We start from the raw sequence: 27348 nt of genomic DNA, 5'->3' as shown, positions 1-27348 counted from the left end.
ATGCAGCACACCACGTGCACGGAGGACAGGATCTACCACGCACTGGAAAGGTGTCTCCACGGGCTGAGCAGGGACGCTGTGTCCAGCAGATGGGCTGGTAGGTGACCTGTTAACCATGGACTTCTCTCTCTGTGATCCACCAGGGCCCCTGGTAGGGTGTCCCACCCAGGACTCTCTCTGGGTAAGAGGGAACTGCTGGTGCTGCTGGAGGCTTTACAGAGTCAGAGGTAGCCTCCAACCTGGTCGGTCTTCCCGGACATTTTGCTGGAATAGGAAGATGTCCCAAGACCCCAAACAGGTCATGTCAGGTCTGACCCGTGTAAGGACTCAGCAGGGCAGTCGTGCGTGCTGCCAGCTGTCCCTGAGTGAGCTGGGAGCGGAGAAGGCTTTGTTCAGCAGAGGAGAGGCTCCTTTGTGCAATCAGCCAGCCCTGCCTCGATGCTCGGGCCCCCAGGCCAGGGGTGTGCTCTGTGCTGCATTGTCACACACGGCACAGAGATGTTGTTATCAGTTTAACCCTGGCTCAGATACTGTGCTGGCCATAAAGAGCTGAGCCTTGGTCAGGGGGCTGTGAAAGGATTGGGGCTGACGTGGTGAGGGCAGAGCAGCAACGAGCAGAAATAATTTTTGAATGTCGTTTTGACCTTTCTGCCTCATAGCTGTGTCTGTGAGCTGTGACTGAATCCCTGCCAAACCCTCTTGTGGATGAAGGAATTGGGGGCTGTCAAACTCTGATCCCTTTTTTGTCTGTCAGTTCTTTCAAACCTTCCTGCTTTTCTTTTTCCGTACAAGTCAACAAAGAGTGGCAGACAGGGTCCCACCTGCTGCCAAATCCCAGAGGAGTCCCTTTGCCATGCCCTCACGCACCGGAGCGCTGCCGCTTCCACGCTGTAGCATCACCTCAGGGCTTGGTTCGGGCAGTTCTGCCCAAGGTTCCTGTGTCCTTTTCTTCTTGCCCGCTCTGGGAAGCGGGCCCTGAAGTGTGACCCACATTCCTGGTTCCTGGAAGCGCGGCCTCGTGCTTGGCACGGTGACAGCGCGTGGCCAGAGGAGCCCCTGTGGCCAAGCAGGTCACTGTGTGCCCAGAGCTCACCTCTCCTGCAATTACCAGCAATCAGTTCCCGTGTCACTCACAGCTCTAATCCCAGCCCCTCAGCGCTGCTCTTTGGGGTGGGGAAGCCTTTAAACAACGACTTCATAATTTTTCCGGCTCATTAGCAAAGATTGGGGTGTGCAGGGCAGGGGTCGGGGCTGGGGGCTCTGCTGGGGGCAGCTGTGCTGAGTCCCAGTGAGTCCCATCCCATCCCCAGTGATTCCCTCTGGCTCCCAGGCCCCTTCCTGTGGCTCTCGTGGGCTTTGGCAGAGGGACCTGCCGTTCCTGGGAGAATTTCGGGCGTTTTGCACCTCAAAAGTCTCCCTTTCATCCAAAGGGTTTGTGCTGCTGCCAGGAGTGTCCAGCGTGCCCTGGGTGGGTGTTGGTGGCTTTGCTGTGCCCCAGCCCAGGTGCTGCTGCTGGGGACCCCCAGGGACCCCCCCAGTGCCCTCCCCAGGGGCTGTCCCTCCTTTCCCCTGCTGGCTCCGAGGAGCTGCTCTCCCCATCGTGCCCTGTGCTGCCAGAGTGGGGAGTGTTTGGTGGCTGTGGTGACACGAGGGATGCAGGGAGAGCAGAGCACAGTGCCCACAGCCCAGAGCTGCCCCCTCCTGCCTTTCAAAACCAGAGCAGAGATGTTGTTTCATCCCCCCCAAGCTACAAGTGACAGTTTCATTATTGCTGTCCTGTGTCAGGCCCAGGCTGTTGTTTGTGGCAGGGCTGATCCTCACAAGTCAGTGAATCCTTTCATCGTGCTCTTGGCTGGGCTGGAACCTTCACCTTCCTCATTTTTCACTTCTATTTCCCAGTTTCTTTGCTTTCCCCTCCTCTTTTACCCTTTCCATGCACCAAGATAACACACACCACTCACAGCTTTTTAGGCTGAGACCTTGCTGAATTTTGTTCATTCTTAAATTATTTAAAGCTTTATTTGTCTGTGCTGACTTCACACGAGGTTGCTCCAGAGAAGGTGAGTAATCATTTCCGACGTGTTGTTCCCCCCTGCGTAAGGGATGAGGAGCTGAGGGCTATGAAGTCAGCAAGGAGGAGCTGTGAGGGTTTGGCCATCCTGGAATTACACCCTGGATGAGGCCCTGGCCAGCTCTGGGGGGTAAATAGAAAATATTTCTGCAGAATTTATTGGAGGAACCAAATAAAAGCGAAGGAACCTCCTCAGGGCTGGCCTTGCTTTGAGCTGCAGGAGAGAGACCGTGGGCAAATTAGAGTGTGAAAAGCAAGAAAAATGTTTTATTTCTTGCTGGGGAGCAGAAAAACAAAAAGAGGAGTTTTTGGTGAAGGAGAGCCCTGGGCTTGGTTCTGGTGGTGCTGGGGATGCCGTGCTGTGGAGTCAGGGGTGGGAGAGGGGCCTGAGGATCCTGGTGGATGGGAGCTGCTGGAGAGGCTGGAGGCCACCCAGCGCCTGGAATGTCCCAGGGGTGGAAGGAGATGCTGTGTCTCTCCCACAGGGATCAGAGAGGATGGAGGATGCTGGTGAGGGAGGGTGGTGAAGGTCACCGGTGATCTGGAGGAGCAGCGGCCCATGGCCAGTCCCACCTGGGGCCCAGGGGTTGACTCTGCTCAGCTCTGGTGAAGAGAAGCTCAAGGTCCTGGCAGTCCTCTAAACACCCTCCCAGGGAAGGAGCAGGATCTGGTGTGGGGCCCTTCTGGCTTAGTCACTGAGCAATGTCTGAAACTCTTCCCGGAATCCCAGCATACTCCGAGTTGGAAGGGACCCACCAGGACCAGCCAGTCCAGCTCCTCAGTGAATGGCTCCCACAGGGATTGAAGCACAGCCTGGGTGGTTTTGGCTCTGACCAGCTGAGCTCAGGGTCCTGCAGCTCTGGGTGCACAACATGCACAAGGTTCCTGGTTACTAAATCTGGCAGATTTTACCCTTTCTGCTGATTTCTCCAGGCTTGTGCTGGGTTTTCCTGCTGAAATCTCTGCCCAGGCTGGGTGGAAGTGCTGGGAGGTGCCCTGTGCTGGACATCCCTACCCACCTTCCCTGTCTCATGGATTGCTGTGCTTCCCAAGGGATGCTGTGGCTGCCAGGCTTGGGCTGTCCCTGTCCTTGGGCACCCCCAGCCCCTCTGTGCCAACTGCCCCGAGCTGGCCCTTCCTCTGGGCAGTCCCTGGGAGGAACCACCTCCCTCTGTGAGGAAGTGGTGGCAGCAGGTCTGGGGGAGGTGGAAGCGGAGCCTTCTGCTTTCCACCCACCCCGGGCTGTGTCACTCTGACGGCACCAGGAGCCCGTGCGCGGCTCAGCGCCGTGGGCGAGGGCAGCTCAGGAGGTGCCGTTTCTGCTCCAGCGCTGCTGGATTTCCGACTTGACAGCTGCCCGCTCTGAGGGGAAATGCCACCCCCTGAGGCCAGGAAGGAGCCGGTGTGGGAGGAGGAGGAGGAAGAAGGCATCTTGGGGCACTTCTCAGAAAAGAAATGGCAAAGCCTCATCCTTCCGAGGCCGCCCACGGGGCCGCTGTGCCCGGTCTTGGCATCTTTGGTGCTGATAACGATCGAAGCCGAGCCCAGGCTCTCTGTGCCCGGCACTCGCTGCCTGCTCAGGGCTTTGCTGTGTTCTGCTCCCAAAGGGGAGTTCTCCTTTGGCTCGGCAGAGGCTTTGCTGGGGCTTTGCCCTCCCGAAGGAGGGATTTCTGTGGGTCACTGTCATGCTGGGTTCAGTCGAGTCGTTCTCTGTGGGGTGCTGGGATAAGCCCAGCGTAGTCCTGCCTTTGCCCCAGCCCCACATGTCCCCCCAGCTGGGGACAGGGTGTTCCCTGGGCTGCCTGTGCTGCTGGCAGATAAACCTGACTCGTTCTCTATCTTAAGGAAAAATAACTGGTGCTGGGTGGCTGCTTTGGTGGAGCACAGCCCGATGGATGAGCACTGAGGGCTGCAGCTCCTCAGTGTGGGGCTTCCACTGCCCTGCTGGGAGTCTCCGGGGCCTCTTGGGGCAAATTCCTTGGATTTAGGTGAGAGGATCCTGGAATGTTTTGGGTTGGAGGGGACCTCAAAGCCCATCCATTCCCACCCCTGCCATGGCAGGGACACCTCCCACTGTGCCAGGCTGCTCCCAGCCCCAATGTCCAGCCTGGCCTGGGACACTGCCAGGGATCCAGGGGCAGCCACAGCTGCTCTGGGCACCCTGTGCCAGGGCCTGCCCACCCTCCCAGGGAGGATTTTTTTCTCAATATCTCATCTAAATCTACCTTCCTTCAGCTTCCCCCTTGTCCTGTCACTCCATTCCCTGCCTCAAGTCCCTCTCCAGCTCTCCCAGAGCCCCTGGAGCCACTGGAAGGGGCTTGAAGATAAATCCTCCTCCCAGCTGGAGCAGGATGGGTTTTTCAAGGACCATGTGGGTCTAGCAGCTTCTTGATGGGGTCAGCAAAGCTCCCAGCAACTCTGACCAGCTCCTGCGGGGCCAGTTCTTCCCTGAGTGCCTCCCAGGAGCTGAGGCTTTCCCTGGAGGATGCCACACTCTGGGGCAATATCGATTAATTTGATCAGTCTGCTGGAGTCCTCCCGTGGCTTTGTGCCATCGCGCTGTCATGTGGAAGTGGCTCACAGGAAAACTGGAGCTCCACAGAATTCCTGCATGGTCGTGGCTGCTCCTCTCTGACAAATACCCCAGGATCTTGGTGGATGGCAGCAGAGCAGAGGCAAATTAAGAATTGCATCTGTAATTACAAGCGAGTGCATCGGAGCCACTTGGAACCTCTCCAGGAGGATCTTTCTCCGCTGGAAAATGTTGATTCATTGAAAGTAAAAAGTCGTGTGGCAGCAGGGGGCTTTCCCTGCTGATTCAGCTGCAAGCCTGGCAGAAAGCCACGGCAAGTGTCCCACTGAGCAAATGCTTGTCCCTGCTGGGGGACCAGTGTGGCTTTGCAACCTCTGCCTCGGTTTTGCTTGTGTTGCCATTGGCCTTTCCCCCTGGGCCACGGCAGGTCTCTCCAGCGGTTTAAATTCACCTTCCTTAGCACCTGGATGGGGTGTAAAGGTGTTTATGTGGCATTTCTGGGTGTTTGATGGATCTGTAGCCTCTGCAGCTGAAAGAACCTTTGAGGGAGAGGCAGAGAGCCCTGTGGGTTTGTGATGAATGTCCCCTGCCAACCAACACCCCTGCGCTGGTGTTTGTGTCCTGTGCTGCTTTTAGGGTGAGTGAAACCCAGCTGGATTTATATTTTTCCTCTCTGATCTTTAGCCCCTCGTTTCTGCAGAGAGGAATGCTCTGTTTCTCTTGGCTTTGCCTTTGGGCTGAGACTGGCAGAGCCCCGGTGCCCCCTGAGCTGTGCCCTGGGTGTCTGCACTGCCTCCTCTGCTGCTGAAATGATCCGTGGCAGAGCAGGACCGGGAGCTGCCAGCGTGGACCTTTCCCGGATCTTTGTGGGGCTGTTTGCTTGCAATTTCCCCGTAATTTTCCCCAGGGGCTGTGGCGGTGCCCGGGTCCCTGGGGAGGAGGAGGAGGAGGAGGAAGGGGAGAGGAGCTGCTGCTCCCTCCTCGGGCTGCGGATGCCGTGAGCTCTGCCTCTCCCCCGGGATGCGGCGCCGGGCTGAAGGAGGCTCCTGGCACCCTTCACACATCGGAGCGTTTCCTCCAGCACCAGCTGCGAGCTGGCCCCGAGTGCCAAGGAGAGCCACGGCCTCGGAAACACCTTGGCTGTTGTCACCGGCCGGGACCCTGCAGCCAGAGGCAGCTCTTTGGGGCAGGGGCACCCTCCAACCCTTGGCATGGCAGTGCCCCTCTCTCAGGGTAATGGTTTGGTGGGGTTTTGATAGATTTAATGAGAATGTGAGGGTGCTGAGAGATGGACTGAGCGCTGGGCAGGCCTGGCAGCGATGCTGGTGCTGCTGCCTTGGGGCATCTCCCGCTGTGAGGAGCTGGGTGTGATGCAGCCAGAGGGGGGTGAGTTCCTGCCTGGCAGGGAGCTGGATTTGGCAGGATTTGAGTGAGTTTGGAGCTGGGATAACATCTGGGGTTTGAGCCGGGGTTAGGGTAGGGGTCACATGGGTGGGTTCTGTGCTGGGGCAGGAGGAAGGGGGGGGTCTCACCCTGGCCAGGTGCACCCCTTTGGCCTCTGCCCGCACCTGGCTCTTGGACATCGGGCATCCTGGACACTCACCTGGCACCTGGGCAGAGGCCTCCAGCTGGGTGTGTTGGGCTGAGAAGGGGAAGGTGCCCAGGTGCCCTGTGGTGCCACTGGGATAAACCGCGGTGTTTGGGGTTAGACCCGGCTCCAGGGAGGGTGTGGGGCTTGTCCTTCCGCCCTGATCTGATACCTGCAGTCACCACCTCCCCGTGACCCCTTCCCGGTGTTCATCCCCCTCTGACCTTCCTGAGCGGGGCTGGGGGTGCCCGCAGCTCTGAGTGCCCATTGCTGTGTGAGTGCCCACTGCTCTGTGAGTGACCACTGCTCTGTGAGTGCCCATTGCTCTGTGAGTGACCACTGCTCTGAGTGCCCGTGGCTCTGTGAGTGCCCACTGCTCTGTGAGTGACCGTGGCTCTGTCCCCACAGCTGGGCTGTGCCTGAACTGCTGGAGCCTGCAGGAGCTGGTGAGCCGCGACGCCGGTAACTACCTCATCCTGGTGGAGAAGATCCTGGGCAAGACCAAAGAGGTCAGTGGGGGCTGTTGGGGGCTGCTGCAGCCCCTGAGGCATCGGCAGCTCCGGGGCTTGCTCAGGATGGGCTTTGGCAATGCTGGGTGGGGGATTTTGGGTCATAAGATATTGCTGGGCCCAGTGCTTGGGGTCGGGTGGGGCTGGGTCAGCAGCTCCAGAGCTCTGGTGGGCGCAGGTCCCGTGATGAAAAGCCCGTATCCATTGTTTGGGCAGCCCTGCAGATCCCCAGGGATGGGTTTGATCCCCCAAAGTGGGGCTGTGCAGATCCTCCAGCCTTCCTCAGCCCTCTCCTGGCTCCACAGCCGAGCAAATGGAAAATTTCCTGTTGTTTTTGGTGGAAACATCACTGGGGCTCTGCCGGGTTTCCTGCAGGGCTGGGACGCTGGCGACCACGGGCAGGATCTGCACTGCACAGCAGCCTGGCAGGTGGCAGTGGGGTCACAGCGAGGGGACAAAGCAGAGCAGGGACAATCAGATGGACCTGCCACGGTCCCATCGTGTGCCGGGGGAGCTCGAGGCATCACTGGTCAAGCAGGGTCATCCTGGGCTGCAGCCAGGAGGGCCTTGGAGGAATCCCTTGCTGTGGCAGGAAATGGGGGTGCGTTTCCCAAATCCCCAGCGCTGGGATTCACGCGAGAGGGCAAATTCTGGCTTCCATTTCTTGGGAAAGAGGCTGTGGAGCTGAGAGCAGTCGAGGTTATTCATGTTTATATTCTTTTACTGGCTGGAACTGCTCTGGGTGCAGAGAGGGGTTTGGTACAGGAGGGTTTAGTAAAGTGAGGCTTTATTGCACTTTGGGCTGAGCTCAAAGGGGAGATCATCTGCAAGTGTCTCCTTGAGCCCTCAGAGAGAGCGTTCTGCTGGCTGTTCCCTGGAATAAAGGCTGGGATTCCATCCGCTGGATTCCACCGTGCTGCGCAGCTTCCCCAGCTGCCTGCAGCTCTGAGCCACTTCCATGGAATTTCAAGGATCAGGAGCATCAAAGGGTTGGGTGCTTGTCCAGAGCCGGGAGAAGACAGAGCAGGAGGTTGTGCTGCTCTGCCTGTCCCACGCTGGGGGTCAGGGGGGCTTTGGGGGGCGGTTTTCCCGTGGAGATGAGGGAATCTTTCCCGTGGAGACGAGGGAATCTCTCGGCCGTGTTGATGGGATGAGGGGGGCTGGGGGCTGGAGTCTCCCGGCACCTCCGGGGATATTTTGGGCGGTGCTCCTGGCCGGCAGCTCACCCCTGTGCCCTCGGGCTGTTCCCGCAGGTGCAGGAGAGGTGTGACTACGACCTGGTGACGCCCCTGGCCCTGCTTTTCTACTCCGCCGTGCTCTATGTAAGTGCTGAGGCTGCTGCACCGATCCCAGCCCGGGGCAGGACCAGAATCGGGGGGGCTTTGGCTGGAACATCCCAGTCTGCTTTCATCAGTTCATCCCAGAAAGAAAGATTCTGTAGGAACCCATAGGGATCAGGATCATTGCACAAGTTGAGAGACAAAGAAAATGAACTTCAGGGAGTTGAAGCTATTTTTTTAAGTCTGGGCTAATCAGAAAGGGAGACGGACAATGAAGGGGAATTTTTTTCATTACCCTTTATAGTTGGGCAAAATACATGGGCAACGTGAATGGAAAGGAGCAGAGCCTTCCCAGGAAATACTTTTATTATTATTATTATTACCAGCACAATGCGTTGTTATCCTGAGGAAATCATTGCTGCCAGATCCCGCACAAGCACAGGCTGTGTGCAACTCATCCGGACGGCTTGTGGGGCTGAAAAAGGAATTTCTGCTTGGGCTTGGGCACGTGAACCGAGGTTGGGAAGGTTGGGAAGGAGCTCCTTGGAGCTGTGCCCAGCGGGGATCCTGTGGCCCTTCTGTGGGAGGAGATGGGGTGGCACAGGGGGACCTCTGCTTTGCTCCTCCTGCTGCCACTTCCAGCCTAAGCCCTGCAGTTCTCACACAGCACTCGGGGTCTTTGCTCCTCTCTGACCTCCTGTCCCTGTCCCTGCAGGCTCCTCACCTCCCACCCGGCTCTGAGCTGCTCCTGAAAGCTGCCAGGGTCTACCACAGCTTCCTGACCTGGCCCGTGCCCTACTGTGACACCTTCCGGGAGCTGCTCACCTTCATCAGCAACGAGCTGAAGGCGCCAGGTGAGTGGCCCTGCCCTGCCCTGGGGTCTGCAGGCACCCAAACCCAGCCCTGCCCCGGGGTTTGCCAACCCCAAACCCAGCCCTGCCCCGGGGTTTGCCAACCCCAAACCCAGCCCTGCCCCGGGGTTTGCCAACCCCAAACCCAGCCCTGCCCCGGGGTTTGCCAACCCCAAACCCAGCCCTGCCCCGGGGTTTGCCAACCCCAAACCCAGCCCTGCCCCGGGGTTTGCCAACCCCAAACCCAGCCCTGCCCCGGGGTCTGCAGGCACCCAAACCCAGCCCTGCCCCAGGGTCTGCAGGCACCCAAACCCAGCCCTGCCCCGGGGTTTGCCAACCCCAAACCCAGCCCTGCCCCAGGGTCTGCAGGCACCCAAACCCAGCCCTGCCCCAGGGTTTGTCCCCCTGCTGCTCCAGTCTTGTTCTCCCCTTGCTTCCTGAATCCTGGGAGCGCAGTGTCCATCCCAAACCTCAGCTTTTCCAGGGGGTCAGGAGCCTTCCCTCCATCCTCCCTCAGGATGGTGTTCCCGGGTGCTCCAGCACAGGGTGAGACCGGATTCCTCTGCAGGAGCAGGGCAGGATGGTGTCTGGTGGGTGCCCTGAGTGCACGGAGCATCCCGGGCCCTCCCAGCCTGATCAGAGGCAATTAGCCAGCCGGGTCAAGATTTCCTGGCTGGCTTTCAGCCTGGAGGGTCTTTTCCCCAGCAGAGCACGTGCTGGCTGCTCCCCCAGCCTGGCCTTTGTCTGAGGTGCTCAGTGGTGCAGTGGGGGGACAACAGTGGGGCCATTCATGGGCATCAGGGTGGCTGGAGCCTCCGAGCCTGCTCTTCCATGGAGATTTCCATGGGGCTGAGGGACTCCCTGGGTTGTTCTTTCCAGCCCAGATGCTCCTTGTGACCCAGCTCTGGGCACATCCAGGGGCAGCACCAGTGCTCCTCTTAATTAAGGACTCCTTGCAGATGTCCTGTGGTTCCCAATGGAACAGCTCTTCCAATTATTTCTCAAAGCCCTTTTTCATAATCTCCCTGCCTTTTGGGGGCTTTTGAAGAGTTGTTATCACACAGAGCACATTGCAGCCTGTGTTTAATCCTGGGCAGGGCTTGGGAGGCCTGGGAGGGGGATGTGGCTGAGGCTGGGGGTGTTCCCCACCTCCTCAAGCTGGGAAGCTGCTTTGGGGAGCCCTGGAGGATGTGAAATGCAGGGTCTCTGTCAGGGCAGCGATCCCTGGGAGATGGGAGCTTGGAGATGGGATGGAAGGTGCTTTCAAAGGAACAAAAAGATGGGAACACCCCCACCTGTGCAGTGGGAGCTCTGGGCTGGCTGCTTCACCCCCAGCACAAATGGCCACGGCCACCACACAGCGTCTGGCTGGGCTCCTGCTGTGTCCAGCTCAGAGCTGCAGGGCCACGGGGACTTGGGGACACTTGTGGGGCTCCCCAGCTCCCTCCTGGTCATTTGTTGCTGTGCCCCTGCTCAGGGCTGTGCTTCACACGCTCTGGAGAGCTCCGGTGCTGGCTGGGGGTTGCTGCACCCCGTTCTTGTGCCATGCCCCGTGCCCCAGGCTGTGTGAGGGGGGGCTTTGGTCCCAAAGCTTTTCCCCTCCCACAGCAGAGTGGATTTCCTCCTCCTTCCAAAGGCACCGTGTGGGAGGCGTTGGCTGCAGGGTTTGGGAATCCCTCTCCAGAACCAGTGAGGCTGTGTCCCTGCTGCTCAGCTGCCAGGACCTTCCAGGCTGTTCTAGGCTTGCTGCATGGCCCCCTGCCCTGCTGGGGGCTGAGGCCAAAGCTTTTTATTGGGATGAGGGTAAAGGTTGACGGAGAATGAGCCGCTGTCAATATTTGCCTGGAGTGCCAAGGCTTTGATCTGCATGCAGGGGCTGTGCCTCTGCAGGAGGGGTCACTGCTGCCCTGACTCTGTGGGTTGGGGTGGGCCCCCATGGGTGCTGGGCCCCCCGAGGGTGCTGAGCTGGGTGGGATGTGGCTGCCTGCATGGATAAGGGGGCTGGATCCTGCTGATGCCATAAGGTTTTCCCAAGTTGTGGCCCTGCCCTGCTGGTTGGGGTGACAGGGCTCTGCTGTTGCCACCCAGCCCAGATCCATCTGATGTCACCTGGTGTCCTGGGGACAGTCCCAGCGAGGCATCCAGGGCATGGCTGCCCACAGCAGCCTCCCTCCTGCTGGATCAGCCTGGGCCCCAGCCCTGCGGGAGGGGAGGTGGCAGTGCCCTGCTGGCCCTGTGTGACATCCAGGCTGTGCGGGGCTAAAGCAAGTGGGAGAAGCGGGTAAATGTCATCCATGGAATTCCCGTCCCACTCGAGCAGTGGGGCTGGAGCAGCTCTTCTGTCCCATCCTGTGCGTGATTTCCCATCACTCTGGGATTTTACCCTTTCCCTCCTGAGCTCCCCCGCTCCTGGACTGGCCCCCTCACTGGGTGGCTGTGCCTTGTGCCCACTCTTGGAGAACTCTTGGTGCTGCCATTTCCGCTGCAGGCAAGGGCTCTGCCAGCTCAGGACTGCCCTGGGGGCAGAGCCAGCTCAGTGCTGCTGAGCTGAGCAGCCCTCGGGGACTCTGAGCCTCACTCCTCTGCTGTCTCCCCAGGGATCACTTTCCAGAGGCTGGTGAGGACGGAGCAGGGGCTGCCTGTGAAGAACTACCAGAGCTCCACGGTGTAAGTGTGGCCACGGGCATTGCTGGGGGCTCCCTGTGGCATCCCCACAGGCTGGCACTGCTGCAGCATGTCCCAGGGGCTGGGGAGGAGGGCTGGAAAGCCGGGCTGAGCTGTGGGAAGGGTGAGGAGAGCGGCTGGGGCATTTCCAGAGGCTTGGGATGGGGTCTGTGAGCTCCCTGTGCCGGTGACCCTGCAGGGCTGAGATGTGGGGAAGGCAAAGTCTCCTCCCCAGGGAGCTGCTGATCTCAGCACATGTTGGAGAACAGCTGGGAGATGCCGTGATCCATGAATTTGGGAGCCACCACCCCGACAGGAGCCAGGAGCGAGTCCATCCCAGTCCCAGAGCAGCGAGGAGGGAAAGTCTTGCAGCTCTGAGCAGTCAGACTTTGCACCTCACTCGAGGGCTGAACCTTTCCCCGCCATCCTCATTTGTAAATAGGGAAATGAGGCTGGGAAACAGACCTGTGCCATCCTTAAAGCTCCTCCTCTGAGCTGCACCCTCAGGAGGGAGATGCTGCGGTGTCACTCGTGTCCAGTGAGGCCAAGTGGCTGCTGGGCTGGAGCCCTGCCTGGGCTCGGTGTCCTGGCCTGACTGGTGTCCCTGTCCCCAGGACGGTGCTGCTGCTGAACCGCTCGGAGGTGCAGAGCGAGTTCCTGTCCATCGCCGAGAAGCTGAGCTCCAGCGAGCCCCCCCAGCACTCCACGCTGGTGCTGCTCCTCGAGCACCTCTACCAGGCCAACTTCGGCACCCGCTGCGACCTGGACAGGCTGCACCCCCTCCTCAAGGTGGGCTGGGGAAGTGCCCACCCTGGGGTGCCACGGGAGCAGTTCAGGGCACTTGGTTGCTGGATTTTGTACCCAAAATAGGGCTGGCTTAGCAAAGGAAAAGAGTTTTGATAATGCTTCTGGGAGGAAAAATAAACATCTTTCCCTTCTCAGGTTAAATCTGAGATCTGAGGTGTTTGGTGAAGTGTGTGCAGGGGGCTCACTCCCCTTTCACCCCGTCACTCCTTTCCCATCCTGAAGAGGAGAGAGGAAGGGCCCCCAGACTTGAAAATCAGCAAAAGTGTTTGTTTGACCAGAGAAAGACTTGGGGCAGAGGCAAAAAGTAATGAAGGAAACCCCTGGGGTGTTTTCAACATTTTGATTTTCTTTGGAAAAGTCTGGGGGGGCTTGAGGGGATGTGGGTAGTGGAGGGGAGAGAGTCACCCCGTTAGTGATGCTGCCCGTGTGCTGCCTCAGTGGAGGGACCCCCTGAATGTCTCCCCCTGGCTCTGCTCCGCAGTCCAAGCCCCTGGAGGAGCTCCTGGAGCTCTACACCAGCGCTGCCGATGCGCAGGAGGCGGCGGCCGCCAGCAGTGACCCCGCGCTGGCCCGGGAGCGGCTCCAGGCCGTGCTGCGCGACATCGCCGGGGCCGCCTCCTTTCCTGCCATCACAGGTGAGGATCCCCGCCATCCTTCCCTTCCCCCCCAGGGTTTGCTGCCAGCTCTGCCCCGCAGCAGCAGCAGCAGTGGGGAGCGGGTTTGCAGTCTCAGCCAAGGGCAACAGCTGCAATAAAAAAGCACCGCCCCAGGTCCTGGTCAGTAACCACACCGTGAGCCACAAAGGGTTTCAGTAAAACAGCAACAAAGCGAATTGTGCAGCCTTTGAACAACTTAGGGTGAGATGAGAGCGTTAGATCAGATGGTAGCCGTGGCATCTGGTGGCTCCTAAAGGTGTGAAGTGTCCCCTCCGACCAACCGCACGTGTTTGGGGCTAAGGACAGCCCCATCGGAGCTCAGCATGGCCTGGGCTGCCCAAAACACGCAGGGGGTGGGTGGCACCTCCCAGGCCAGGAGAGCTGGCAGGGGTGGCACAGGGGGACTGCAAACCAACTCCTGTCCCTCCTCTCTCCCCAGGCGAGGCCCAGCCCCGCAAGCTCCACCCCATCCCCATCCCCCCCGCTCGCTGCTACACCTACAGCTGGGACCAGGACAACTTCGGTGAGTTGGGGGCCTCTGCTGAGCCCTCGGCTGGGCCCAGCAGTTTTGGAGAAGTAGAAGGTTCCCCTTGTGCTGAGCTGGTGTGTCCCTCTTCCCCATTGCTGGAAGAACCTTGTCTGCTCCTGGGTGGGCTCTGTGTTCGTTCCCTGCTGGCCCCAGCAAGCAGGAGCAGAGCTCTGGCTCAGGCTTTGCAGTGAATTCCAGCCCTAACAGGGAGCCAGGGTGGCTCAGTTTGGGGTTTGATCAGCCACAGGCTTGGCTTTGCTCCTGCCCTCTGGTTAAACCTGGATCAGACGTGCGGGTGTGGTGAAAGCTGGGGGGCAAGGAAGCAAAAGCCCAGCTGGAGTTTGCCTTTGGAGAACCCAACCAGAACCTCGGGGAGAGAAACACACCTTGCTTTGCATTGCACCTGAGCCTTTTGTGGAAACCTAAAAACATTGGGGAGGAGGTTTCCAGCTCCTTGTTTGACACCAGGAGGGAGGAGAGCTTTGGCCACAAGGAGTGGCGGTGGGATCTGGGGTCACCACGTTTGCAGTGGCTCTGCTGGAGACACCTTCTCCCTCTGGTTGCTTTCAGACATCCTCAACGATGTCCTCAGCAAGGAGTGCAGCACTGCTGAGCCCCTGGCCTCGGAGAACGAGGAGGAGGATGAGGAGGAGGAGGAGGATGTGGAGGATGTGGAGACCGACGGCGGCTCCCCCGAGCAGGACTCGCTGCTGGCCCCGCTCTGTGCCATCTCCAGTGACTCTGTGTACTCGGTGCTGTCCGAGGAGGGCTCCAGGCCCTCGCGGGTGTCCCTCTTCACCTCATCCAAGGACTCCATCTCGGAGCTGACCGTGGTCTCCAGGAAGTCCCTGAAGTCGTTCGTGTCCAGCCTGAAGGACTGCATGGACAGCGGCTACGCCGAGGACAGCGACGAGAGCTCCCTGGACACGGCGGGCAGGACGGAGCCGAAGGCGGACAAGGCCCCCAGGTGCCGGCAGTCGCTGACCAACAGGCTCTACAAACTGTTCAAGAGCAAGAGCCAGCTGGTGCTGCGGCGGGAGCTGCGGCACTGCCCGGGGCCGTGCTCGCTGTCGCTGCGGCGCGCCGAGAGCCTGTGCGCGTCCCCGGCGCAGCCGCGCGTCCCCGCGCGCTCCCGCCGCGCGCTCTCGCTGCCGCAGCACGGCCCGGGCCAGCGCGGGCCCGCCCCGCTCGCCCCCCGGCCCCTCGGGCTGCCCCGCCGCCCCTTCCTCAGCTACGACGAAGAGGCCAAGGTGGCCACGCTCCGCGTCGTGGTGTTCGGCTCCGACCGCATCTCGGGCAAGGTGGCCCGCGCCTACAGCGACCTCAGGTGAGCCGGGGCGGGCTGGCCGCGGGTGCCTCGCCCCGCCGGGATGCTCTGCTCAGCCTCTGCACCTCCGCAGGCTCAAGGAGAGCTCCTGCCCCTCCCTGACACGGTACTTCAGGCTGCAGTTTTTCTACGTCCCCGTGAAGAGGAGCTGCGTTACTCCATCGACCCCGCAGATGCATCATCACCCCTCGCCGTCCCTGGGGGACCCCTCGCCCCGGGCACAGGTGGGTGTCCCCTCCCCGCGGTGTCACCGGGGCTCAGCTTGGCCCGGGGGTGCTGTGTGAGGTGGGGCAGGCTGAGGGGGACCCCAGGGTGACCCCAGTGTCCGGTTTCAGGACCCTTCCCTGGCTGGGATGGAGAGCAGCACCAACGACATCTCCCACTACATCGGCCTGCTGGACCCCTGGTACGAGCGCAACGTCCTGGGGCTGATGAACCTGCCCATGGACGTCCTGTGCCAGGTGCGTGTGTGCCAGGGGCAGGGCGGGGTGTGCCCCATCCCCAGGGAACCGGGGAGCTCTTTGGAGAACCTTCTGCCATGCTACATGGACACGGGATGGAGATGGGGCTCCTGGTGGTCAGCAGGAGGTTTCCATTCCCAGTGGGGTGGGGTGGGCAGTTGTGGCTGGAGGTGCCTCCTGCCCCGTCACGTTTCTGACCCGTTCTGCCACCACAGTGTGCCAAGCCCGAGGCTGAGCCCCAGGAGGACTCCCAGGAGCAGCTGCCCATCCTGGCAGACATGATCCTGTACTACTGCCGCTTCGCCACGCGCCCCGTGCTGCTGCAGCTCTACCAGACCGAGGTGGGCACAGGGCTCAGCCCCAGCCTGGTGAGGGACAAGGGGGATGACTCTGCCTGTGCCACCTGTTAGGAGCTGCCTGTGAAGCCCAGGGGGTGTGGCACAGCCGCCACGTGCTGCTGAGGCAGAGCTCGGTCCCCTCTCGTCCCCTGGCTGTCCGTGGTGCCCTGGCTGATGCTCCTGGCTCAAGGACTGAGGGCATCCAGGTGCTGCCCAGACCGTGAAGTGCCACGAGCCGTTTTCCAGCCCAGTACCCTTCCCCGTGGCACAAGGCAGTGCCTGTCAGTGCTGCCAGGTTGTTCATGTCACTGGGATCTCTCCAGAGCTCTGCTTCCCAAACTGAGCCGCTCCATGGGGCGAGATTTCCACACCCCGCTGTGAGCCTGGGGCAGATGTGGTGGGGAAGGTTGAGTTTGGGGCTGCAACCCCTCCTTTGGGGCTGTGGCTCAGGACAGCTGCAGCAGGGCTTGGTGAGCAGAGATGCTGCTCTTCCAAGGATTTGTGCTCCCAAAGCAATTCCCAGACCCTGCTGTTGGCTTACTGTGTTTTTTTTTCCGGTGGGCTGTGGAGTTTTAAGTGAACATGAGGGGTTTGGGTTGTTTTGGGGGCCTGTTCAAACAATCTGGCAGGTGCCACCCCAAGCAGCTGCTGAAAGGTGCTTTGAAAACATGGAAGGATTTTCCCAAACTGACCCGTGTCCTGTGGGAGGGAGTGAGAGGGATGAAGGCTGCCTGGCATGGATGGGCCCCCTCACCCCCAAATGTCCCCTCTTGTCCCCCTGGCAGCTCACCTTCATTGGGGGAGAGAAGAGGACCGAGGTCTTCATCCACTCCCTGGAGCTGGGGCACTCAGCAGCCACCAGGGCCATCAAGGCCTCAGGTCTGTAGCTGCTTTTGCCCCCCCTGACCTGCTGAGGGTCTGAAACCGCAGCTGGAAGGGAAGGGAAGGAGGGGCTGGGGGAGCCTGGACTGCAGGAGGGGTCTGGGCCAGGCTGAGTGAGGATCCAGGCAGCTCCTCACTGGTTTGGGAGCAAAACATCCCAGTTCTGTATTCCCTTCGGAGCAAAGCCATGGCAATGCCTGATTGATTGCGCTGCTCTTAACTCTAGAATGGATTTACAATAAAACACCTTCAAGCCTGTTTCCTTCCTCTCATCAGCACCTGCCAAATGCAGCTCTTTATCCTTCCTTTTTGCTGCTTTCTCTTTGTGCTTTGTCCAAAAGTGTCATTTATAAAACCCTTCATTCCATTTCCTCAGTCTGCTGGGCAAAGCCAGGTTTGTGTGTGTTCTTGGAGCCCTCTGCATGCAGCTTATGTACTTTTACGTTATGAATTTATAACATTAGTGATATTCAGAGAGCAGAAGCAGTGGCAGGAACATCTGGCTGCAGTTCCTCGTGGGTACCCGGGGCAGGATGCTCTCAAGTGCGGCTCACACAGACACCTCATGGCCAACCCCCACTACTGCACCCGAGCACGTTCTTCAACTTTGGTGTGAGCTCGCCTTGTCCTTCTAAACAGAGCCCACAAAACACCCCCGTGTGAAGTGTCCCCACCCCACTCCCCCAAAATCAGGCTCGAGCAAAGAGCTCTTCCCTCCAGCTCATGAAGCTGCCAGTGCTGACTCCGATGTTTTCCCCTTGGCTCCTCTGGCACCACTTCACAATAAAAAATTATCTGGGGGGGAAGAAACCAGTTAGGAAGTGTCAGACCCGGTGTTTCAGGGCTAATTTAACGTGGGCAGAAGTCTGCCTGAACAAACAGGAGCAGGGAGAGCACCGTGGCCTCGTGGTTGCTCTGTGTTTTCCCAGAGCTCTGACCCCTCTGCACCGGCTCAGCCAGAGCCACTCTCAGTTCTGCAGACTGGTTTTGTGTTGTAATTGCACTCTGGATTCTTTGCTTTCTGCAGCTTTTAAGCCACCTTTTATCTTTTTTTTTTTTTCCTTTTTTCCCCACAGCTGTGCTCAGCAAACCCCTTCCGCCCTTTCTGCAGGTCCTGGGTGCGCTGCTGTACCAGCAGCCAGGGAAGGCTGGGGATAAAAAGGCCCTGTGTGACATTTGCTCCTTGTTCCCTGCAGGTCCAGGCAGCAAAAGGCTGGGAATAGATGGAGACAGGGAAGCAATCCCACTGACACTACAGATTGCGTACAGCAAGGTGTGTGCTGGCACTGCTGGGGCGCCTCCAGTGCTGGGGACAGTTCTGGGACACTCATGGCAAGGAGGACACTGATGGGCTGGAGCGTGTCCAGGGAAGGAGAAGGGGCTGGAGCACCAGGAGCAGCCCAGGGAACAGGGACAGGAGGAGAGGGAACCACAGGAAGTTTAGGTTGGATATTAGAGAATATTCACCGAAAGGGTTTTCCAGCCCTGGCACCGCTGTCCAGGGCAGTGGTGGAGTCACCATTCCTGGGGGTGCTTAAAAGATGTAGAAGCGGTGTTTAAGGACTTGGCAGGGTTAGATTTAGGGTTAGACTTGACCTTAAAGGTCTTTCCCAAGCTTGAATGGTTCTGTGCTTCTCTCCCCTGGGTTCTGGCTGCTCCCTGCAGACGGCTGCCAGCGGCAGGAGCCACTGGAATGACGTGGAGAAGGTCTGCACGTCCGTCAACCTCAGCAAGGCCTGCAGGAAGCACGAGGAGCTCGGTGGGTACCGGGGTCCTGGGGGCTGTGCCTGGGGAAGGGGGGAGGCACTGGTGGAGCAGGGGAACAATGTGGAATTCTGGCTGAAGCAAGTGAGGGAGGTGTGAGTGCAGGAGGCACGTGGGAGGTGCCTGATGTCCCCTGGGCTGTACTGCAGTCCTTGGCTGTCCTTAGGACCACATCAGGGACAAAGGACGTGTCGTGTCCCACTGTCCTAAAGCTTCCAGCTGGAAAAACATCCACTAGGGATGAGTCTGGGATGGCCCAAACGCCGGGATGGTCACTGGAGAGGGATGCTTTCCGGAGCAACCCTTATTTAGCAAGGAGGAGCAACAGGTGAAGCTGTTGTTAAATGAAGCAGGACCAAGGGCCAGGTGCCTGTCCTGCAGCCGAGCAGGATGGCAGCAGCCCCTTCCTGAGCTGCTGCTCCAGCTTGGTTCCCTTCCTGCAGCTCAGACACAGCTTCCAGCCACCTGCCTTGGCCTCAGGAGCCTTTTTCCTAACCAGGTTTCCAATTAATCAAACTTTGAGCCTCTGAAAAGCTCCAAGGCTCTTGGTCCCTGTGTGTATTTGGTTCGTTCTCATGTAAGAGCTGCTGCTTTGGCCACCAGGCACATCCGGTTCTGAGGAGACTGAGGGGGTTTGGTTCCTTTTTCCTCGTGTGCCTGGCAGGTGTTTGTCAGCAGGATGATCAGGGGAATGGTGGTGTACTCAGCAGGAGGCATCCCTGCATGCTCCATGGAGCTCCCTCCTGTCCCTGCCCATCCATGGAGCCGGTCCTGGCAGAAAAGCATCAGGAATTGGTTTCTCACCCCTTCTAAATGTTGAGTTGGGTGTTCCTGCTCCGGTTCAGGGTTTGCATCAGCTCCTCTCTGGGGAGAAACCTCTCCATGAATGTCCTTCCTTCCAAGAGGAATCTGATCCCCGGGCTTGGCTCCGTTGGTTCTCCCGTTTGACCACAGGATGTCACTGCGATTCCAGGCGTGAGGAGGCGTCTCCAGGTGGGCTCAGGAGAGGCCACGCTGGGACAGCCAGGCTTTCCTCACGATGATGGGCAATGGTTTTCCCCTGTTTGCAGCCCAAGGTGGTTAAATCTCCTCTCCTGCTGTGTTTGGAAAGCAGCTGGAATCCCAGAGGACGTTTCTCTGTGTCCCCGGTGCTTTCCATGCATTGAGCATGAGGGGAGGGAATTTGGACTGCACTGCATCCCCCCAGCAGTGGGATCCTGCTGGAGCCCCAGTTCTGGGATGCTCTGAGAGGCACAGGGACCCCTTGGGTTCCCTGCAGAGCCCCAGCTCATGGCAGTTTCTTTCTCCTGCAGCCTCGAAGACAGAATGTCTCAACCTAACCATGACCGAGGTGGTCAAGAGGCAGAACTCCAAATCCAAGAAAAGTTTCAATCAGGTAACTCCAGTCCTGGAGCTTTTATATTTGGTGGGACAAGGCTGGCCTGGCCCAGCTGGGAGGGGAGCAGGGCTGGACAGAGCAGCTCCTTGGGGGATCCCTTTGCTGCTGGCCCCAGTCCTGCCCCCAGCTCCCCTGCCCAGCCCCGGGAATGCTCTGAGGCAGCAGCTCCCTCACTCCAGCCTTTCCTCTCAGCAGATCAGCGTGTCCCAGATCAAAGTGGACAAGGCCCAGATCATCGGGGTCCAGTCATCCTTCGCCGTGTGCCTGGACCAGGATGAGCAGAAGATCCTGCAGAGCGTAACCAGGTGGGAGCTGCGGCCAGAGCTGCTGGGGTGGTGCATCCTGACCTGTCCCTGAGCCGTGGCTGGGAATGGGGTCCTGCCCCAGGGGGGCTCTGTGCCCCGAGCTCAGCTGGGGTGGGTGCTCCTGCTCAGATCCCAGCAGGAGTTTACCTTCAGGAAGTCCCACAGTCTGAAGGGTGGTCCCCTGTCAACTCCTCAGCCCCAAAGACTCCTCTTCTAGCAGGAGCAGTCATGGGCCAGAGGTTATGGGAGATAAAGGAGGTGTTGGAAGAGCTCTGGGCGCATGAGCAGAGCCTTCACCTTCTAAACCCCCTTTGGGCTGTCCCCTCCTTTGGTATCCCCATTGCAGAGGGAACTCACGATCCTGATGGGAGAGTCTGGGCTAAAGCAGGAATTATTCATTGGACTGTTTACCCATCTGTGGTGTCCCCAGGGCACCAACCTGGCTCCCCAGGTGACAGAGTTTCCATGAGCACAGGAGATCAAACTCACAGATTTAAAAAATGTACAACCATTGTAATTCCACCCTCAGATTGAGCAGAACTCTGCAAAGTGATGCTGCCTCCAACAGAAAAATATTTGGCATCTTATGTCTTTAATAACCCCAAAGAGAAGTGGTCAACTTGTTTGTTGTGAAACTCGGGGGGTTCATGAAATGCTAAAGGAGCTCCTTCCCTCTTCCCAAAACTTGGGGGATACAGAAGTTCTCATTTTCCCTGGTGAATTTCTGCAAATGCCCCGGGTGGGTGATGCTGCTCAAGATCCCAGTCTGAGCCAGCTGAAAGTCCTGAACTCAGTGCTCAGCCTCCATTCCTGTTAAAGATTGGGCTGATTCCTGCTACGCTTGCAGCCCCATTCCCATCCCTGCTGTGCCTGCAGCCCCATTCCCATCCCCGCTGGTTTCGCAGCCCCATTCCCATCCCCGCTGTGTTTGCAGCCCCATTCCCATCCCCGCTGTGTTTGCAGCCCCATTCCCATCCCCGCTGTGTTTGCAGCCCCATTCCCATCCCCGCTGTGTTTGCAGCCCTATTCCCATCCCCGCTGGGTTCGCAGCCCCATTCCCATCCCCGCTGGGTTCGCAGCCCCATTCCCATCCCCGCTGGGTTCGCAGCCCCATTCCCATCCCCGCTGTGTTTGCAGCCCCATTCCCATCCCCGCTGTGTTTGCAGCCCCATTCCCATTCCCGCTGGTTTCGCAGCCCCATTCCCATCCCCGCTGTGTTTGCAGCCCCATTCCCATCCCCGCTGTGTTTGCAGCCCCATTCCCATTCCCGCTGGTTTCGCAGCCCCATTCCCATCCCCGCTGGGTTCGCAGCCCCATTCCCATCCCCGCTGTGCCTGCAGCCCCATTCCCATCCCCGCTGTGTTTGCAGCCCCATTCCCATCCCCGCTGTGTTTGCAGCCCCATTCCCATCCCCGCTGGGTTCGCAGCCCCATTCCCATCCCCGCTGGGTTCGCAGCCCCATTCCCATCCCCGCTGTGCCTGCAGCCCCATTCCCATCCCCGCTGTGCCTGCAGCCCTATTCCCATCCCCGCTGTGTTTGCAGCCCTATTCCCATCCCTGCTGTGCCTGCAGCCCCATTCCCATCCCCGCTGTGTTTGCAGCCCCATTCCCATCCCCGCTGGGTTTGCAGCCCCATTCCCATCCCCGCTGTGTTTGCAGCCCCATTCCCATCCCCCCTGGGTTGGCAGCCCTATTCCCATCCCTGCTGTGCCTGCAGCCCCATTCCCATCCCCGCTGTGTTTGCAGCCCCATTCCCATCCCCCCTGGGTTGGCAGCCCCATTCCCATTCCCACTGGGTTCACAGCCCCATTCCCATCCCCGCTGTGTTTGCAGCTCCATTCCCGCTGCCCCTGAGGGCTCTCAGCCCACAGCTCCCTCAGGGGTTGTTTCCTTGTGTCCCCCTACAGGTGTGAGATCTCCGTGTGCTACAAGCCCAGGGACAGCAACCCCCTGGCCCTGCGAGGGTCCCCTGGGCCTGCCCAGGACTCCGAGTTCCACTCCCTGCTGTGTTTGCCCATTGCCACCTTCAGTGGGGCCCTGCCATAGGGGAGCCGTGTCCTTTCAGACCAGACTCCATCCCACACCAATCCAGGCTCAGGAGAAGGAAAAGGATGCCCAGCCCTGCTTGTCCAAGACCTCCTGCAGCTGAGGAGTCACTGCGGTGTCCGTGTGGTGGCTGAGCTGCTCCTGCTCCAGGCTCAGTGGGAAATGGGATCGTTGTGCTCTGGTGTCTCTCGGGGTTCCTCAGCAAGGGGGGAAGGTGGTTCCTGGATATCCCCCCGTGGATCAGCAGATGTCAGTACCTGTGTGGGGAGGGCAGGGCAAGGACAGGGATATTCGCTGCCAGAAAACGGTGCAGGTGGGACCAGGAGGGAAGGGTGAGCTCCTGGGGGGATATTTGGGGAAAGGAATGTCCTTGGCTCACTGGGGTCAGGCATCCATCAGCACACGGGAGTTGCAGGTCACCCAACCCATGTCCTGGTGGTATTTCACCGTGTCCTGGTGGTATTTCACCTGTACCGGTCAAGGGTGCTCAGGACAGTTTTTTTGGGATGGGGACAGGTCTCTCAAGGCTTCCCTTCCATCCTGGAGGTTGGGTGTCCTGCAGGGAAGCAGAGCAGGGACCCTGCAGCGTGGAGTGCAATAGGCCATCCCAGGGCAAGGACAGCTGGTGATGGATTCGTGTATTTCCTGTACATCCAGAAGAGGAATTCCTCATCCCTGCAGGATTCCAGCACCGAGCTGTTCTCCCTGTCCAGCCCCTGGGCTTGCATCCTGCTCCCAGCACTGTGAGCCAGAGCCAGCCCAGGGCTGAACCCTCAGTAGCTGCTGGAAATCCATCAGGAGCCGTGCTGGACTCCCAGCAGGGAGGGAAGCACTGGGGAAAGCGCCAGGGTTGCCTCCAGCCCACCTGCAGGGACACATCTGCTGGGGAAGGACCCAGCACCAAACCCACCAAGTGACACCTGCAGGTGACTACAGGATTTGAGCTCCTCCCCCTCACAAACATTCCAACCTCTTCCCTCCCCCTGCAAGGCTGTAGGTACAGAAAGGTGCAATATTTGAGCATATTTAGGGGTAGTCTGACCCCATGAGCAAAGAAATAAGACTGGAAAAGCCTCAGGCTGTTTCTGGGTTTTTTGGGGATGGTACCAGTGCTGACAGCACAAGAGTTCATTGCCTGCTGCAGGCTCAAAGCAGCTTGATCCCAAGGTTCTGTGTTCCCTGGATGTGTCCGGGGGCTGCAGGGCTCAGCCACAGTGGGGTCAGTCCAGGGAGTCCCTTGATCTTCCAGAAAACAGCAAACAGGACCTGGTGAGCTCTTAGCACTGTCCCCAGTGGGGCTGGAATTTGGCAGGTGGTTATTTTTGTTCAGGCCTTTGAAATGGCACCTTATCCTGTCAAACGTTGCTCTTTGGGATTTGATATCCTTGGCTAAATTCCTGCCAGGACATCAATCCCTCTGGGTTCAGTTGGCCCTACAGAAATCCTGGACAAGAGAATTTCCGTCCCATAGAGAAAACCAAGCACAAACTGCAGGGACTCATAATCCTGGCGAAGGTTTTGACCTCTGATGCTTTCTGGAAATAATTCCAGGGTTCTTTGGGGTCAGTTGTGTACATTTGTGTAGCCTCAGCAAATCTGTGTAAAGCCCGTGCTGATCTGTAAAATACTGTGCAGAGAACTTTTAAAGTAATTGTAAAATATTAAAAGTTGATTTATTTGCAGTACAGGAGCAGTATTTGGGTCAAGGAATTCCTGGGTGGGTGGGAGGCACGGGAGGAGGCTCCAAATCTCCGCAGAGGAGCTGACCTGGGAGCAGGAAAAGGCTCAGCAAGTCACTGGCATGAGACAATTCCAGCACCCACCACAGCACTGGGATTTTTTCCTTCAGGTGCTCCCAAGTCTCCTGCTCACAGGTGGGTGACCTGGGATTAACCTGCAGGTAGAACCTGCACAGTCTTTATCAAATAAATGGTATTTTCCACCCTCACAGGACATCCTGAGACGCTGCCCAGACCTGAACACTCCATGGTTTATTTTTATTATCTTTTATCTCCTTATTATGATTTTTTCAAGACCAAAAAAAAAAAAAAAAAAAAAAGAAAAGAAAAAAAAGAAGGGTTGGAGGTGACTCAGTTTAGAGAAAGGAAAAAGGCAACTTCAGTTCTGGCTGTCACCTTGGCTTTCCCTGTGCCCAGCTCCCCTCATCTTCTATATTTGCTGGAGCTGGAGTAAAAATAGATCTGGGCTGGAGGCCAGGGTAGAAAATAGAGCTGCAGCATCAAAGCAGTGTTTGGTTTGTGACCTGTTCCCTCACAAACTGTAAGGAAATCACCCAGGGCTGGGCTTGGCCGCCTGCCAGGGGAGCTTTCCCTGCAGGACGGGAGAGGAGCTCGGACAGCTCCGTTTGCTTTGGCCAAACACCTCCAGACCCGCGGCTGCCTGTGAGCTTCGTCATTACAGCAGCCACAGAATGACGGGAATTAAAGCGGGGGAAAGCGAAGCATCCCTGAATAGCAGCCAGGGCGGGACGGAGCTGTCCGAGCTCCCCTGGCCGGGGAGGGTGCGGGGCAGTGGCCGAAATAGGAACCAAACGTCAGCGCAGGATGGGGAGGAGAAACAGCGCCGGCCCCGCTCGCTGCCAACCCGGCACCGCCACCCTGACACTGCCACCTTCACCCCTGCACTGCCACCTTCACCCCTGCACTGCCACCTCTACCCCGCCACCGCCACCCTGACAGCCCTGGGGGGGTTCGTGGCAACCGAAGAGCTGTGAGGGGCTCTGATGGGCCGGAGTGTGAGCACCAGGAGGAGCCCGCCCCGTGTTGGTGTCGCAGCGGTGTGACCTCGGCGAGGAGCTGCCAGTGCCGGCACGGGTTCAGGTGGCAGCGGGATCTCCAGAGCAAAGAGAGCTGTGGGTGCTCCCATGGCAGGACAGCCCCTGCCTGGGCAGCAAGGTCCTCTCCAGGCTGGGAACCCCCTCTGGAATTAGTGCTTCAGGTGAGCTTTTTCTGTTTCATTGAATCCCAGGATGGTTTGGGTTGGGAGGGATCCCAAAGCCCATCCAGTGCCACCCCTGCCATGGGCAGGGACACCTCCCACTGTCCCAGGCTGCTCCAAGCCCCAATGTCCAGCCTGGCCTTGGGCACTGCCAGGGATCCAGGGGCAGCCACAGCTGCTCTGGGCACCCTGTGCCAGGGCCTGCCCACCCTCACAGGGAACAATTCCTTCCCAATATCCCATCCAAACCTGCCCTCTGGCACTGGGAAGCCATTCCCTGTGTCCTGTCCCTCCATGCCTTGTCCCCAGTCCCTCTCCAGCTCTCCTGGAGCCCCTTTAGGCCCTGCAAGGGGCTCTGAGCTCTCCCTGGAGCCTTCTCCTCTCCAGGTGAGCACCCCCAACTCTCCCAGGCTGGCTCCAGAGCAGAGGGGCTCCAGCCCTGGAGTATCAGGAGATCATTTCAGGAGACAGAGTTTTTCTATGTGAGGAAAATCCTGACTTCTTCAAGACCTCTCTGCACCCCACCTATGCACAGAAGTGACCGGGCAGGGCTCTAAAATACCTGTAAATCCCAGAGCACAGCATTTGTAGGGACAAAGAGCTGCTTTGTCCCTGGCCTGCCACACAAGAGGTTCTTTCTCTGCTTCAGTTTGGTTCTTCCCTTTTTTTTTCAGTCTTCTGACTGAAGGCTTTGTGTGAGCAGGGTCATACCTGGCTCTTCCTCTCTCTGTGGCCAGGAGCTGATGTCATCTGGGGGGATTTAGCAGTTCCCTGGGCTGTTCTGAGGGTTTCTGTCAGCTGTGTTTCGGTGTTCAGTGACATCAGAAAACACAAGGAACCAACCCTCTCCTCCCCCTTCCAGGGGCTGACACAAGGAAATGTGGCCCCATGGCAGGAGAGGGTTAATGCTGCTGCTGTGGCAGAGATGGAAAAGGCAGGAGGGGAAGGGGTAGGGTGAGGCTAAAGGGTCCCAGCAGGACGCTTTAGTGAAATGGATTTCTGGGTTGGGATCCCTTGGCGGCTGTGAGCAGGTGCTGGGTGTGTGCTATGGACACTTGGACATTTAGACACTGTCCGAGGGAGCTCTCTGGCCTCTCCCTTCTCTGTGCGGGGCGACAGAGTCCAGTTCTAGGGGAAATTAGGGAATGGTGAAGGCTCGGGGCCTGCAGTGACCAGCTGGGAGGGGAGGAGTGAAAATATCCGGGAGCAAGTGGGAGATCCCGGCCCTGAAAGTGCAGCAAAGCCACAGCACACCCGACACGAGGTGCTGGGGAGCCCCTGCCCCTCCTTCCCCTCCCACGCAAAGTGTGGGGCTCCTACCCCCAGTCCTGCCAGAGCCCTCTTCCCTCTGGAATTTGCATGGAAAGCAGGAGCGTGTGGCAGGTCCGGCCCGTGCCACAGCTCCTGCACGCTGGGAAATCCCTGCTGAGGACGGACAGGCAGACAGAGGTGGCACCAGGACAGGGAGACAGGCATGGGACAACGCACTACTGAGCAGTGACACCCCAAACCTTCTCCTGGGCTCCTGAAGGTGCTAACTGTGACCCTGGCAGGACAAAGCGCCCCGTGCGTGCCCGGGCCGTGCCCACCTGCCCGCGGGGCTGGCCGGGGGTGCCCGCGGGGCCGGGCCGCGTGTCCGTGTCCCTGATGAATGGGAGCGCCCGTGAATGAACGCGGGCCGGGGGAAACGAGGATGTTTTCATTGCTGCTGCTGCTTCCCGGAGCCTTCCTGCCCGCGGGGCGGCTCGGGCGGGGCTGGGGAAGGGGATGCGGGACTTGGCACCAGCGCAGCGAGAGGGAATTGGCGGCGAGGGACGCTGACAGCCTGAGCTGCCTCCTGCTGCCTTTCTGTCCCGCTCAGGAAGGAAGGAGGTTATTTTTGACCTGGGGCCCAGGTACGGAGCGGTACCTAAGGCTTTTCCTCATGCAAAAGAAATGGGAAGTGATGCAGCGTCAGCTGCAGCTCCCACGCTCCCTCCAGAGGGATTTTCTTCCCCCAGTCTACTTCCCCAGCAAAGCTCGGCACCTCAGACCCTGCTCTAGGTGCCATTTGGGGCGAGGGCCTGATCCAGCATGGCCCTGGCCACGGGTGGGGACAGTTCTGGCCGGAGAGGTTGGGCCCTGGGCTGGGGCTGTCCTGGGCTCTGTGCCCAGCAGAGCCTGGGGCACACACGAGGGGCACGCAGGGCTCCAGCAGCTGCCCAGGCTGGCGGGGCTGGGGGCTCATCCCACCCTGCCCCACACCCCACAGGGAGCAGCGCTCATCTCCACATTTGGGCTGGGTCTGCTGCGTCCCCACACCGCTGCCCTGTGCCACCCGAGATTGTGCCAGCCTGCAAACAGATCCCAGTCCAGACCGAGGGTCAGGGCACCGCCGGAG

At 59.1% G+C, this 27348-nt stretch overlaps 2 protein-coding genes across 5 annotated transcripts in view; both read left to right on the top strand.

The window, feature by feature from the left end:
• Nucleotides 1-22240, top strand: PIK3R5 (phosphoinositide-3-kinase regulatory subunit 5; the record flags this gene model as incomplete). The annotated part of the gene is made up of 18 exons (XM_082293928.1): nucleotides 1-97; nucleotides 6601-6701; nucleotides 7955-8023; nucleotides 8697-8835; nucleotides 11430-11499; nucleotides 12111-12285; nucleotides 12785-12938; nucleotides 13399-13482; nucleotides 14059-14815; nucleotides 14889-15039; nucleotides 15151-15276; nucleotides 15492-15617; nucleotides 16400-16493; nucleotides 17693-17769; nucleotides 18162-18255; nucleotides 19574-19656; nucleotides 19855-19964; nucleotides 21872-22240. The coding sequence occupies 18 exons, from the start codon at nucleotides 1-3 to the stop codon at nucleotides 22008-22010; spliced, it is 2646 nt and encodes an 881-aa protein (XP_082150054.1). The 3' UTR covers nucleotides 22011-22240.
• Nucleotides 22241-24682: 2442 nt separating this feature from the next.
• Nucleotides 24683-27348, top strand: part of PIK3R6 (phosphoinositide-3-kinase regulatory subunit 6) — a 29760-nt gene continuing 27094 nt past the window's right edge. For all 4 annotated transcript variants that reach the window (XM_082293802.1, XM_082293804.1, XM_082293799.1 and 1 more), the window contains exon 1: nucleotides 24683-24968. The gene's annotated coding sequence lies outside the window, so the exon portion shown is untranslated. The remainder of the gene's footprint in view (nucleotides 24969-27348) is intronic.

This window comes from Coloeus monedula, assembly GCF_965178545.1.
Source record: "Coloeus monedula genome assembly, chromosome: 19".
In the NCBI taxonomy this organism is placed as follows: Eukaryota; Metazoa; Chordata; class Aves; order Passeriformes; family Corvidae; genus Coloeus; species Coloeus monedula.
Note: the sequence above shows the minus strand (reverse complement) of the source record. Positions and strands in the feature narration are given on the sequence as shown.